This window comes from Neomonachus schauinslandi, chromosome 2 (genome assembly GCF_002201575.2).
Source record: "Neomonachus schauinslandi chromosome 2, ASM220157v2, whole genome shotgun sequence".
NCBI classification, from domain to species: Eukaryota; Metazoa; Chordata; class Mammalia; order Carnivora; family Phocidae; genus Neomonachus; species Neomonachus schauinslandi.
The window spans coordinates 30,685,036-30,700,343 of NC_058404.1; the positions used below are offsets into that span (position 1 = coordinate 30,685,036).

At 39.1% G+C, this 15,308-nt stretch overlaps 1 protein-coding gene across 1 annotated transcript in view; it reads right to left on the reverse strand.

The window, feature by feature from the left end:
• Window positions 1-284: 284 nt before the first annotated feature.
• FUT10 (fucosyltransferase 10) overlaps window positions 285-15,308 on the reverse strand; it is a 63,485-nt gene continuing 48,461 nt past the window's right edge. Inside the window, exons 3-4 of the mRNA XM_021694243.1 lie at window positions 11,034-11,869; window positions 285-509 (exon numbers count right to left, since the gene is read on the reverse strand). Coding sequence (XP_021549918.1) covers window positions 285-509; window positions 11,034-11,869 — 1,061 coding nt within the window. The remainder of the gene's footprint in view (window positions 510-11,033; window positions 11,870-15,308) is intronic.

The following is a 15,308-nucleotide window of genomic DNA, read 5'->3' on the forward strand; positions in this document are numbered from 1 at the left end:
ACATTAGCCGAATTTCCACAAAAGGCGGCAGGTACATCGGTCCAGACATGTAAATGGAAGGTGACCGTAAGAAATATTTACTTTTTTAGTATAAAAAATATAGAGGTGACCCCTAAGGGCAATTCACATCCATTATGTGCAAGGGCTCATCATGAGTACTACAGCAAGTACTCCTTATCCTAAAGGATAGTCAACAAAGTAGCTATGATATTCATATATTAAGGCAACCTAGAAAATAAACCTCAAGAGAGCTCTAGTCTATATCATTCTGACACTTGTAGAAATTAGTCCTTGAATACCAGGGCCCAAAACTCTTGAGCTGAAAAATTTTTATTCCTATCAACCAGCCACCTTAGTGCCTGGGCTTCTTTCTTGGATTGCTCAAAGCTTGGTATCCACATGTCCTGCAAAGAGCTCCAACGTGGAGCCACAGGTGAGAAAGCAAACACCGCAGGTTCTGGGCAACTCAGGTGTGTCACGTCAGCCTTCCATCTTTTGGGTGGTAAACCCTGTGTTGAGAGAAAGGAAAAAAGACTTAAATATATAAGAAAGCACAAGTCCTGGGTTCCTGCCTCAAAATAACAGAACCCAACATATACTTTTCCTTTTAAAGCAAATATCTTCACTCCATAGTGACACAAACAGTCTCCTGCTAAACGTTTTTACGAAATTCCAGAACACAGGAAAGAAGGAAGAGATTCTACAACCTCCATGAGAGGAAACATCTAATTCTGAGGCTTGGCAGTTAGGATGGTTTTAGATCTCTTGACATTAACACTGGAAGTTAAAAAGCAATGGTAAGACTAACTGATGAATGAACATTAGTGGGGAAAACTTTAAGGAGAAAAAGGATACTTGCATAGCCTCACAATACCTCCCCCCAAATATTTATTCGTTAGACATAGGTCCACAAATTGTTTGATAATTCTGCACTCAAGGAGGTGGAGCTTAATTCTTCTCCCTTTGAACATGGCCTGGACATAGTGACTCGCTTAATGGAAAGGGAAAACTAGTAAACTCACAGAGAAAACCTAACAAATACCACCTTAACCAAATGATCAAAGTTAACATCATCAGTAATAAGTCACATTGATATGATGTGTCCCCTGATATGGTGTGAAGAGAAGGGCCCTTTCACCTCTGCAGTCATATTCCCCCAAATCCATAACCTACATTTTAACATGAGAAGACATCAGACAAATGCATGGAGGGACAGTCTACAAAAATATTGCTCTTCCAAAGTATCAAAGTTCTTAAAAATAAGGAAACTGAATAGCTGATCACAGTTTGGAGGAGACTAGGGAGACATGAGAGCTAATTTCAATTTGGTATCTTGGATTTGATCCTGGAACAAAGGATAACAAAGGATTTTAGTGGAAAAACTGGTGAAATATGACTAAAGTGTGCAGGTCAGTTAAGAGCAGTGGGTCAACATTAATTTCTTAAGTTTTGACAAATGTACCATGGTGATGTACAATGTTAACAATAGGGGAGGCCAGGTGTGGGGTGTACAGGAATTCTGTACTATCTTTGTAACTTCTGTCAATCTAAAATCATTTCAAAATTAAAAGTCTTTTAGAAGGCGATGCAAAATGCCTCCAAATTCTAAGAAAAATGGATAGTTTACACTCAGCTAAACTATTGCTTAAGTGTTAGAGTAGAATGAAGACATTTCAGACATCCTTGTGTATCCCTTCTCGGGAAGCTGTACGAGGGTAGGATCAAACAAAAGAGCAGAACTAAGGAAAAGGGAGATGAGCATGCAAGAGATGTGTCAGAAAAAGATAAGAAAGGAAAATCCCCACATGCTGGGGAAGGGAGCTCTCAGGCTGGTGCTCCACGCAAGGAGGCGAGGGCAGCCGGCATGCTGGGGAAGCTCAGAAGGCTCTGTGAGCGATTTCTTCAACAAGATGAATGAACTGGATGTCTGGTAGATCTGAACATCTTCAAAGGAGAGTTAACAATCAAGAAGGATTGACTGAGTGATACGTACATATAAAAATAATCAAACAAGAAGGCAAATGAGAGGGAAACAAAAAGCTGTCCAGGCGAGGGAAACAGATCACAGTGCACTACGTGGTTCATCTCAGAATAGCAGGTGCACAATCATGATCACATAAACACTGAACATCAAAAAAAAATGAGTGTATAAGCATGTTATTTAGAAACAATGAATAAATACCAAAATAATTAGCTAAATGTGGTGGTAAGAGATTGCCACTGGGGAGGGGGGAAGGGGAAAATAAAAGACTGCTCTTTTTTTAACTTTGCAGAATTATTTAATAGTTTAAGTTTGTGCATATGTATCTTTTTCTAAAAAAAATTTTAACTCAAAGATAATAGGGTTTATAATGTGTTGGATCTGTAATAATTAGAATCTTCACCCATCAGGAAATTAGAAAGCAGAGGAGAAAAATCAATTTGGAAATACAATAATTTGGGTACCTACCTATGGTTGGATCAACATATTCTCTCTTTGTTAAACCTACCATTAGAAGCATATTAGAAGATATTAGGGTGTAGCCTGAAAAAGAGATGACTAGAATGCATATAAAGCTTTCTTCAAGCATCTGAAGGGACTCTAAGTAGAAGAATGAATTAACATCCCTCTTGGAAGAGGGACAAGGATACAGTTGCTTAAATCCTCCCTGCTCTTAGGGACCACTGACAAATGATCATGGAGTTTGGCTTCCAAGGGCCTGGAACTAGAGCACAGTTTCTTTACCAAGACAACACTGAGTACAGAGAACCAGAACACAAATCCAAATAGCAAACCACTAGGAAATGCTAAACTTAAAATCTGGGAAGTCTAAACAATAATATAAAATAATACAAAAAAAATTTTTTTTTCAAAAAACCAGAAGTAAGTTCAAACTGGGGTTACCTTAGCCAGAGTTCATGGCTAGGTAGAAATTGTTTTTGGAGCAAGAGCAGAAGAGAATCAAGTAAGGAGAACCCAACGTGATTACCATGAAAGAACTTTTGAGAAGCCACTGCTCACATTTATTGACCGATAGGTACAGATGCAAACCTATAACCCATTGAGCTAGAGTCAGAAGCTGGTAGCTAAGAATGGACTAGAGAAGGGAAAGTGTTCAAAACAAAGAACAATATAAATGTCAAAACTAACAGAAGATAAAATGGGCTGCCTTAAAAAATAATGAAATTGCCAACACTGGAAATGTTCCAAGATCATTAGCAGATGACTTGTTCATGATACTTGAATCACCAGTCGGCTGGTAGCCATACTGACCACATACTGTTGGACGGCCTTCCCAACCCTGACCTTGCATAACTGTTTATATGAGAAAGCCAGTAATAATACTCTGTTTCCTTGCCTGCCCACTCCAGAGTCCATTCAACAGTGTACGACAAAGTTACATCTGAGGTGATATCACAAAGAAAAGAATCTTATGAAATGGACTCTTAACTCTAGTGTTCTTGTAGAAATATTTCACAGTATGACCTGAAGGAAGTGTGTTTGATGAAACAGTTATGACATTTTAGAAGTAAGAAAATTTCAGCATCCCAAATGGACTTTCCAGCTGTGGTTCTGGGCGGAAAAACAGGCTGTTTCTAAAGTATGATTAACAAATATTTTGCTTCCAAAGAGGACATGGCTCCTATTTTAACAGTAAGGACAAAGTCAAATAAACTATAAATTCATAAATTTTCTTGAGCCCATCAGGGAACTGAAATCACACAGCAACCAAGTAAACTGAATTCCACAGTGACAAGACCCTCTAAAGAGAGATGGATACATGATCTGTTTAACCTTTGACAGAACACAGGAGAAAGAGGTGGTCATCATACAAATAGGTAATAAGTCAGTTAAATTTTTAACACATTCTTAAAGGTGAAGTATGGGCTACTATGCTGGTTTGGAATCCCTAGGAGCCCCAGACACAAAACAAGAGTTCAAACCCCCTCTAAAGCTCTTTCCCATGGACCTTCATCAGTTACGCAAAAGGAAGATTAGGAGCGGAACAGAAAACTGAAAATATTTTAAACTGAATTAACATTAACATAATAATCTAAATTTGTAGGAGGTAGGTCAAGCAGTGATTAGGGAATTTTATAGCATTAAATATGTATATTATAAAAGTACAAAGGCTTAAAATCAATGACCCAAGTTTCTACCTTAAATTTGAAAAGAGCAAATTAAGCCCAAATTAAGAATAATTAAAATAATAAAGAACAGAAATCATTAAGATATAAAGCAAAATAAAAATAATGAAATCAAAAGCTAATTATTTGAATAGATCAATGAAATGGATAAACATCTGGATTAATCATAAAAAAGACACAAATTAATATCAGACATGATGGAGGTGACATATAGACACTACAGACATTAAAAGAATAAAGGAATACTAATAATGGTATGCCAGTCAATTTCACAACTTGAATAAAATGAAAAAATATTCCTTCGAAGACACAATCTACCAAAGTTCACTCAAAAAGAAATGAATAAGGGGAGCCTGGGTGGCTCAGTCGTTAAGCATCTGCCTTTGGCTCAGGTCATAATCCCAGGTCCTGGGATCCAGCCCTGCATCAGGCTCCCTGCTCAGCGGGAGGCCTGCTTCTCCCTCTCCCATTTCCCCTGCTCTCTTGCTGTGTCTCCGTCAAATAAATAATAAAATCTTTAAAAAAAAAAAAGAAATGAATAAGAGGAACAGCTTTATATCTATTAAAAACAATTCAATTTATACTTAAAAACTTTCCCACAAAAAAACAAAACAAAGAACTACAGATTGATGACTGGCTGGTAAATTGAACAAAATATGTAAGGAAAAAATAATACCAATTCTACACAAACTCTTTCAGAACACACAAGAAAAGGGGTGCCTGGGTGGCTCAGTCGTTAAGCATCTGCCTTTGGCTCAGGTCATGATTTCAGGGTTCTAGGATGGAGCCCCACATTGGGCTCCCTGCTCCGCAGGAAGCCTGCTTCTCCCTCTCCCACTCCCCCTGCTTGTGTTCCTTCTCTCACTGTATCTCTCTCTGTCAAATAAATAAATAAAATCTTTAAAAAAAGAGAGAGAAAAAAATAAAAAGAAAACACAAGAAAAGGGAACGTGAGACCAGCATTACCATGTAAGAAAACTAGCCAAGGCATTAGGAGAAAAATACGGAACAGTATACCTCATGAATGTAGACGCAAAAATTCCTAACAAAAATTTTAGCAATTCAGGGCGCCTGGGTGGCTCAGTTGGTTAAGCAACTGCCTTCGGCTCAGGTCATGATCCTGGAGTCCCGGGATCGAGTCCCGCATCGGGCTCCCTGCTCGGCGAGGAGCCTGCTTCTCCCTCTGACCCTCCCCCCTCTCATGTACTCTCTCTCATTCTAGCTCTCTCAAATAAGTAAATAAATCTTAAAAAAAAATATTTAAAAAAATAAAAATAAATTTAGCAATTCAATTCCAAAAATAAATAAGAAGGATATACATTATAACCAAGTGAAGTTTATCTCAGGAAAACAAGTCAGTTTAACCTTCAAAAATAATCACTATAACTCACCATTAAATAAACTAAAAAAGAAAAACCATATGATTGTCTCAATGGATAGAGAAAATCATTTAACAAATTTCACATCCACTCATGATAAAAATCCTCATAAAAGTAAGAACAGAAGGAAATTTTCTCAATTTGATAAAGGGCATCAACCAAAATCCTACAGTTAACATCATAAACAATAATGAAAAACAGTATTTTCTCTCTATGACAGGGAACAAGATGAAGACATATGGTCCCAACAGTACTATTCAAAATTGTAATGAAGGTCTTAGTGCAGTAAGGGATAAAAAGAGAAGACATTAAAGGCAAATGGATTGGAAGTCCGGGTAAAATCATCTTTTTTTTTTGTAAACAATATGATCATTTATGTAAAAAAAAATCCTAAGAAATCTATAAAAAAGATAAAGAATTAAACAGTGTAATTAACAAGGTTGTAGTCCATGAAGTCAACATATAAAATCAATTTTACTTCTATGTACTAGCAGCAAACAATCAGAAAATAAAGTTTTTTAAAAATAGCATTTGCTATAGTATCAAAAAATGTGAACTACTTAGGTATAAATTTGACCAAAGGGTTATAAAAAAAACTTGTACACAATAAACTACAAAGTAATGTCTAGAGAAATTAAAGACCTAAATAAATGGATAGATCTATCATTCTTATGGATTAAATGTCTCAATATTGTCAATTCTCCCCCAAATTAATACATACACTCAATGCAATCCCAATGAAAATGCTATCAAGCATTCTCATACAAATTGGCAAACTGACTCTAAAATTTATATGGAAAAGCAAAAGACCTAAAATGGTGAAAATAATTTTGAAAAAGAACCAAGTTGGAATATTGACGCTATCTCATTTCAAGACTTATTATGAAGCTACAGTACTTAAATATAGGCATATTTACCAGTCTAGAAATTAACCCATAGATAAGGCCAATTGAGTTTTGAAAAAAAGCCAAGGTAATTCAATCATGAAAAAATAATCTTTCCAACAAATGGTGCCAATACTATTGGATATCCATATAAACAAACCTCAACTCTGACACCATGCTGCATTACAAAAATTAACTGTAAGTTGACTATAGACCTACGTGTCTTGCTGGACAAAATTTCTAGAATAAAATAGAAGCATATCTTACTGACCCTGGGTTACACAAAGATTTTTAAACAGGACACAAAAAACACAAATGATTAAAGAAAAAAATGATGAGCTGTACTTCATCAAAATTAAAAACTATACACTTCAAAAGATACCATTAAGAAAATGGAAAAACAAAGTGCCTGGGTGGTTAAGTTGGTTAAGCATCTGCCTTCAGCTCAGGTCATGATCCCAGGGTCCTGGGATCGAGTCCCGTGTCAGGCTCCCTGCTCAGAGGGAGCCTACTTCTCCCTCTCCCTCTGCCGTTCCCCCTGCTTGTGCTCTCTCTCTCAAATAAATAAATGAAATCTAAAAAAGAAAAAGAAAAGAAAATGGAAAAACAACCCCAAAACTGGAAGAAAACATTTGTTGTATAAAGGATTCTTACAACTCAAGATTAACAACTCAATTTTTTTAAATGAGCAAAGATTTGAAGAGACATATCCCCAGAGAAGACATTGATGGCAAATAAGTCATTAAAAGATACTCAAAATCATTAGTTACTAGAGAAACACAAATTAACTCACAGTGAGATACCAGTATGCTCCCACCATAATGGCAAAAACTAAAAGACTGACCACACCAACTGTTAATGAATGGAAATCTCATACAATGCTGGTGGGAAGGTAAGAGAACAACTCTGGGAAACAGTTTGGTAATTTCTCAAAATGTGAAACATACACCTACTATATGACCTAGCCATTTCGCTCATAGGTATTTACAGAAGAGGTATGAAAACCTAGGTCCATACAAAGACTTGTACGTAAGTGTCATAGCAGCTTTATTTGTAACAGCCAGAAACTGGAAACAACTCAAATGTCCATCAAAAGGTGAATGGATAAGGACATTTTGGTATGTGCAAACCACAACAATAAAGAGAAACTACTGATACACACAGTGTTGTGGATGAATGTCAACATTATCATGTGGAGTGGGAGAAGCCAGGCACAAAAGAGAATCATTACATGATTCCATTTATATAGAATTCTAGAAAACTGACTTAGCTTCTTTGTCAAAAGTGACAAAAAGCAGATGTATGGTTGCCTAAGGAAGGGGTCAGAGGGATGGATTAAAAAAGGACATGAGGAAACTCTTAAGGAGGACAGAAATGTTTGTTATCTTGATTGTGGTGATGATTTCACAGGTATATGTCACAATTAATCAACCATACACTTTAAATATGTGCAGCTTATTGTAATCAATTATACCTCAAAGCTAATTTTTTAAAAGTTTATCCCAATTCTGTGAAGTTGTATCTGTGATGATTCCACGTTATATCTCCTATGATAGCCTTTTTGAGAACAGGATCATTCATCAGTAAATGTTCTTTAACTGACTAAATTAATTAATTCAATATTGAAAGACTTTCCCCTACATAAATAAAGTATGCAACACAGAGTACAGGCCCACTCGGATTCAATAGGTGTGGTGGACAGACTGCAGATGGCCCCCAGGATTCCTGCCTCCTGGTATTCATGCCCTTATGCATGGTATCCATCACTAGCTTCTAAGCCATAAAATACAGCAAAGGTGAGAGAATGTATGTGATTATGTATACATGATCACATACACACCCGTTGTAGCACTTTCACTCCCTTGCTGGCTTTGAGGAAGCAGGCAGCCAGGCTGGCGAAGCCAATATACCAAGGAACTGTGAGTGGCCTCTAAAGGCCAAGGGCAGCCTCCAGCCTCCAGCCAGCAAGAAACTGAAGCCCTCAATCCTACAGCCTCAAGAAACTGAATCTGCCAACGAGCATGTGACTTTAGAAACAGACCCGTCCCCAGTTGAGCCTCCAGATGAACACCCAGCCCTGACTGATACATTGATACCAGGCTTCCACGAACCCACCTAAGCCATGAACTAACTCACAGAGACTGTGAGATGACAAGTGTGGGTTGTTTTAAGCCACTAAGTTTGTGACAATATTGTTTACACAGCAGTAGATAATTCACTGGGTCTGTGTGGAGGGAGAGCAGGGGAGGAGCAGAGTAGAAAAAGGGGAAATGCATTCAATATTCTTATAGTATTTTCTACATCCAAGTACAATAATTAAATTATTATCAACCACAAGATAAAAAATAATCGGAGTTAGAGGAAATCAAATTATTTCTTTTAGCTCTTCTTTGGCTGAAAGAGAAAAAGTGAAGAAACATATAAGTAGCTTACTTTAAGGCATGCCATATGTAAGTTGTAACACATCTTGTAAAACAAATGAATAAATGCAAGTGAAAAGAACTGGTCGAAAACCTTTAATTTACTTTCACCGTATATTTTGTTCTGCTTTTCAATAATGAGCACATTAGCATTTAAGAATTGTAGCACAATCATTGAAATGCAAGCAAAACCTTTTAATCATCTTCACTCACCACCCCTCTGGGAGGAATAAGAACTCACCAGAGGACAACCTACTCCATCTACTTCTCTTCAAAGACTCCAAAGAGAAGGACATTCAATTACACCACTTTCAGCACCTTCAGGCACTCTGAAACACCATAGTTAGCTGTCTCTGTTGGAAATGCAGGAATATATGTATTCTCCTATGATTTTTAAAAAGCTAGCTACCAGTGTCGTTGTACACTCTTTTCCAGTCCCCAGCAATCATTCCAACAGGGTGTCCGTGAGGTGCAGAAGCAGTTAGGGTTTGTGTAGTTCTCTGGCTTTCTGTGACTATAATCCCCAAGCCTGGCAAGGATCGTGATAGGTAGCCCTGGCAAATCATCACCGTCAGAAGTTCTGTTTTCTGCTTTGGTAGATTTTCAGAAGAAATAATTGGGATACCATGGGCAATTAATGTGGCCTCTACTTTCTCTCATGTTTTTTGCAGTGTGTGGATTTTGGTTTTTGCTGTAATGTGGCCTTATAAATTAGGTCAGAAAGGAAGTCACTGGAAATCAGGATGAGAGAAATGATATAATATTTAGTGTTCGTGTTGCTGACCAAGACACTTGGCTTAAAATAAATGATTTTACGAGTAAAAATTTGTTATATAAAACCAGATAAAATAATTTAAATTTTTATAGTAAATGAGGAAAATGATCTTGCAAACATTTTTAATTTGTCTAAACATACAAATATTTAGAATATGAAAGCCTTATATGGTATACATATAATACACAAAAATAATTCCACATACTGTATAGGCTTCTGTCTGACCTGAAATTAATATGCTAGCCAAAATCAACATTTCAATATTTAACAAAAATTATTTGTCTTCAGAGAATTTAGATAAATGTTATGTGTATATGGAAGTCAGGCAAGGGAATGATGGGTGATAGCCAAGCAGTATATGTGGGCAATCTCTTTTTTTTTTATTTCAAAAGTAATTGAAATTAATCTTTCTTTTTCTTTCAGTAAATTACCTTTTAACAAATTTAGCTATATACAAAGTGGGGCCATTCCTGGTAAAAATAAGTAAAGTAAGCAAATAACCGAATGTTAAGAGCATCAAGAAATTTGAAGACAATACTAAGAAATTTATTTTTTATTTTTTTTTAAGCAGGCTCCAATGCAGGGCTTGAACTCATGACCCTGAGATCAAGATCTGAATGGAGATCAAGAGTCAGGCGCTTAACCAACTGAGCCACCCAGGGACCCCAGAAATTTCTTTAGAATACTTTAAGAAAAAGAAATCTTTTAAGGATTATCCATCATTATTTGAACATTTTCTCTATATTAATAAGCATGTGTGTGCCAGAAAGATAAAGAGCAGGGATGAGAGAGAGAGATGTTAATTGACTGCATACATGAAATGAAAATAAGTTTCTTTTTTTTTTTAAAGATTTTATTTATTTATTTGACAGAGAGAGAGAACAAACAAAGGGAACAGCAGAGGGAGAGGAGGAAGCAGGCTCCCCACTGAGCAGGGAGCCAGATGCGGGGCTCGATCCTGGGACCCTGGGATCATGACCTGAGCCGAAGGCAGATGCTTAATGGACTGAGCCACCCAGGCCCCCTGAAAATAAGTTTCGAAGAAGCACCTATGATGCAAGCATGTAAGGGTCTGACAGAAAACAGAGCAGTGATGGAAAAGTTAAAGGACTGACCATGTGGATGAGATTCAGAACTCCCAAATTTTTTATTTTTTTGGCTTTCTTCCCTCCTCTGCAGCCTGCTTCTATCACTGCCCAGCAAGCACTTGCAGCATGGTGTCCTCCGGAAGAAACAATAAGGTTAAGGCCTTCAGGAAGAAGGACATGACTCATAAACTTCATGACAGTCCTCCAAAAAGTAATGAAATATTCATCTCCCTGCAGTGCCTGGCCTCTTTAATGGGAATGAAGAGCTGTGTGAAAAGGCTGTGACAAAGGATGCAAAATGGCAGAGACCATCCAGATGGCCCTCCTAGTGCCTCTTTGCCAAACCTCCATTTGCTCACCTTTTCCAGAAGCCGGATATTATCCCACACCTTGCTGCACACCATACACTCAAATGCATCGATGTAGTTGTCCTGGTGGACATCTTGCACTCCCCATTTCCGTTCCCTGAGCGCTGCGAGAAGTCGCCGATTGGACACCTCACCCTTCAGCTTCCATTCTATGTAAGCCTCGTATAGTCTGTCATCATGATCCAGTTGTCTGATGTAACTTGCTAGTTCTCTAGGGTGAGCAAATTCTGATACGAGAATAGCACTTCTATTACTCGGGAGCCAGTCTGCAATGCTGGGGGACCCATAATACACAGGGACCACCCCCAGTTTCAGAGGTCTCCAGAACTTCTCAGTGATGTAGTCGTCACACACTGCGTTCTCGAAGGCAAGGATAAACTTATACTGTGCGATGATCCTATAAAAGCCTTCGGCATCCATAGAGGCTGGATTTTTCAGCTGCTGAGGGAGATCTTTGTTTCGTAAACACTCACCGTAGGAATCGACCTCGATGTAAGTCATCAGCTCTCGAACATAGCTGTCCCTGTCTGACGGCGGGTCACAGTCTGACTGGACATACACCAGTGGAGCAAGTCTTCTTCGAAGGTTGTTTTTGGACCTCAAAGGGACCAGGTATCGGAGTGACTTCAGGACTTCTACGCCCTCCAAGTACTGGGTGGTCAGGGGCAAGTGGGAATGGCGGCTGAACGTGGCAGTGTAGTTGAACAAGGTGATGACTGGCTTGTGGAAGAGCTTATAATTGTTTTTCGGAGACTCTTCGTGAAAAAGGGCCCAGTCGTGATGGGCTTTCCGAGGCAAAGGTAAGCTATCTATATTAAAGTCAGTGCCTAGAAGAAGAAAAGAAAATATTAGTATGTGCAAGAGAATTTTAGTGTCCAACTTGGAGTCTACCTGGTAAGATTAGAATACAGAGAAGTCTGAAGCTACAAAGAAGCATGTCACAGTGTTGGCAAAATGCCTGGCAGTCAATCATGACTCTTTCACCCTAGAAACTGCTCAGGGAGAGGAGCACAAAGGAGAGGGACCCTCTTTCTGATTTTATGTTAAGAGAAATGGGAGTAGTGTCTAGCCTGGTTCTAAAGGGAGAATTTATTCCACTGCCTCTGGCAACTGGCTTTTCTTCCCAGAGGTGTTGTCTAAGAGAGGGCAGGAGAAATAAAGAGATATGGGGGCCTGGGTAGCTCAGTCGTTAAGCGTCTGCCTTCGGCTCAGCTCACGATCCCGGGGTCCTGGGATCAAGCCCCACATGGGGATCCCTGCTTGGCGGGAAGCCTGCTTCTCCCTCTCCCACTCCCCCTGCTTGTGTTCCTGCTCTCACTATCTTTCTCTGTTAAATAAGTAAATAAAATCTTTAAAAAAAACAAAAGAAAGAAAGCAATAGACAATTCTTATAAAAAAGAAAAGAGCAAGAGAAAGAAAGCCAAAAAGGGGAAAGCAACCAGCTTGGCAGCTTGGTGCACTGAAAAAAAAGTGAAATCATGCAAAAGTCGCCAGAATAAATATGCAGGATAGATTTTTTTTTCATCCAATATGATCGATTTCAACAAAGTGCAGTGAATCAATCACAGTCAAAATGGTAGACAAGAAGCTTTTAAAGACAAAACGGCTGATAATAGCACTATGCTACAGACCACTGCAGGATGGACATGAATTAACCAGCACATCAAGAAATAAAGAAGGCATAACAGAATTATAATTATGAGTGATTCTAGCTTCCACAGGATTAATTGAGAAACCTTTGAAACATGATCATGTGCAGACAGAAGTGATGGATGTGGTGAACAGATGTTTCCTGACAGCGTGGATGGAGACTCAATCAGGAAGACGTCATTTCTATAACTGAGAAACGATTAAGACAATACTGCAATATGTAACACCAAATACCTAAAGTGTTTCTGACACTGAAGATTTTGTGGCCCCTGATTTGAGTTTTTAAATGTAAGGAAATGGCCAAAAAAAGAAAAAAATCCATCAGCCACCCTTCACTGGGGGGAAAAAAGGCCCAAATAAATGCTTCCAATGGAATAAAACATATTCTCTGGTAGAATTCATAACAATTAATTATTTCATGCTGGTGCACACTCTCTCAAATAAATATATACTCTTTGGTGCCAACAGTACATCAATGAGAAATCAATTAATCAAGAAAGGCTTTTAAACAATTAAAGACTGAATAAAATTATGTTGGAGGACATATACTGAGCACAAAGAAGTTGCTGAACAAAGTACTACTGTCTTGATACCAGGCTTTTATTCTCAATGATCAGGAATGAAAGACTAACATATAAAAGTGGTTATGTATTCGTTTACTTAGCATTTGCTATATTTGCCCTTTAGCATCAAAAAGAATGCTCATCTACACACCTGACATGTAATGGCATATAGAGTTAAGTGGTCAGAAAGGTTAAAGGACAAATGTGAAGACTTGAAAGAGAAGCGAATTTGAGGAGAAAAGCAATTTATCGCATGAAGGGGTTGCTGGTCAACTGGCCAAGAATGGGAACGGGAACCCACCCACTTGAGTTAGAACGGAAAGTTTCCACTGAAGGCAGAACAAAAATCCAGGCCGTTTGCCTGGGATAGGAAGAACTAGAGTCCAATCCACAGGAGTCAGACGCAGGGATCAAGATGTAAGATTAAGATTGGAGGGGTATGGGGACACCTGGATGGCTCCGTCAGTTAAGCTTGTGCCTTCAGCTCAGGTCATGATCCCAGGGTCCTGGGATCGAATCCCACAATGGGCTCCTTGCTCAGTGGGGAGCCTTTTTCTCCCTTTACCTGCCACTCCCCCTGCTTGTGCTCTCTCACTCTCTCGCACGCTCTCTCTGACAAATAAATAAATAAAATCTTTAAAAAAAAATTGGAAGGGTATGATTAAAACAAAAGTGGGTCTAGAATTGGGGGGGGCAGGCATAGGTGTCTTGAGGGAGTGACTCAGTCCCCAGTGGCTGTCCGCTGCTGCATATGGCACATGGGTGATTCTTTGCCTCACCCTGGGTGTGCCACAGCAAAGACCCAAAATGCAGAGCAGGGAAGCAGCAAGACACAACGCCTGCCTCCTGTGCTTTGGAGAATGGAGAGGGCCTGGGTTTCATCTCTGCCCATCCACATCAGTAAAGCATAACAGGCACTAAATATGGCTATGTGTAGACCTTTCTGTGGCCAGTTTCTAGGTCCGCTCAATATGAATAGGACTTGAAACTGGTACCAATTATGAGCCATGAGCCCTTCATTCATTATAACTAGGAGATGAGAGCTTACCAGCTCATTATACCTTCAGCCAAGTTGCTATTGGAACCTCAATGTTGGAAGGAAGGGAAGAAGAGCACGGGGTCCCTTGCATATGCAATCTAGGGTAGTAAAAGGAGCCTGCAGAATCTAAGCAAGAAACGTTTATTTATATTCATGTTTTAAAAAAGAACACAGCTAACTGAACATGATAAAAAATATATAAAAAATAATATATATAAATAAAATCCTTATTTAAAAGGGGGGAAGAACACAGCTTTTTTTTAAATGAGTGTGTGAGGTTCTAGTACATCCATTTGAATTCTGTTTAGTTTGTAGGAGTGGGGTCATCTTTAAAAGTGGGGGAATGCCTCTTTAACAGAGAGGCAAGTTATGCCATTTGCAACGACGTGGATGGAACTGGAGGGTGTTATGCTGAGCAAATAAGTCAATCAGAGAAAGACATGTATCGTATGACCTCACTGATATGAGGAATTCTTAATCTCAGGAAACAAACTGAGGGTTGCTGGAGTGGGAGGCGTGGGAGGGATGGGGTGGCTGGGTGATAGACACTGGGGAGGGTATGTGCTATGGTGAGCGCTGTGAATTGTGCAAGACTGTTGAATCACAGATCTGTACCTCTGAAACAAATAATACATTATATGTTAGAAAAAAAAAAGAAGAAGAAGAAGAAGATAGCAGGAAGGGAAGAATGAAGGGGGGGAAATCGGAGGGGGAGATGAACCATGAGAGATGATGGACTCTGAGAACAAAGTGAGGGTTCTAGAGGGGAGGGGGGTGGGGGGGTGGGTTAGCCCGGTGATGGGTATTAAAGAGGGCACGTGGGCGCCTGGGTGGCTCAGTTGGTTAAGCGACTGCCTTCGGCTCAGGTCATGATCCTGGAGTCCCGGGATCGAGTCCCGCATCAGGCTCCCTGCTCAGCAGGGGGTCTGCTTCTCCCTCTGCCCTCTTCCCTCTCGTGCTCTCTGTTTCTCATTCTCTCTGTCTCAAATAAATAAATAAAATCTTAAAAAAAAA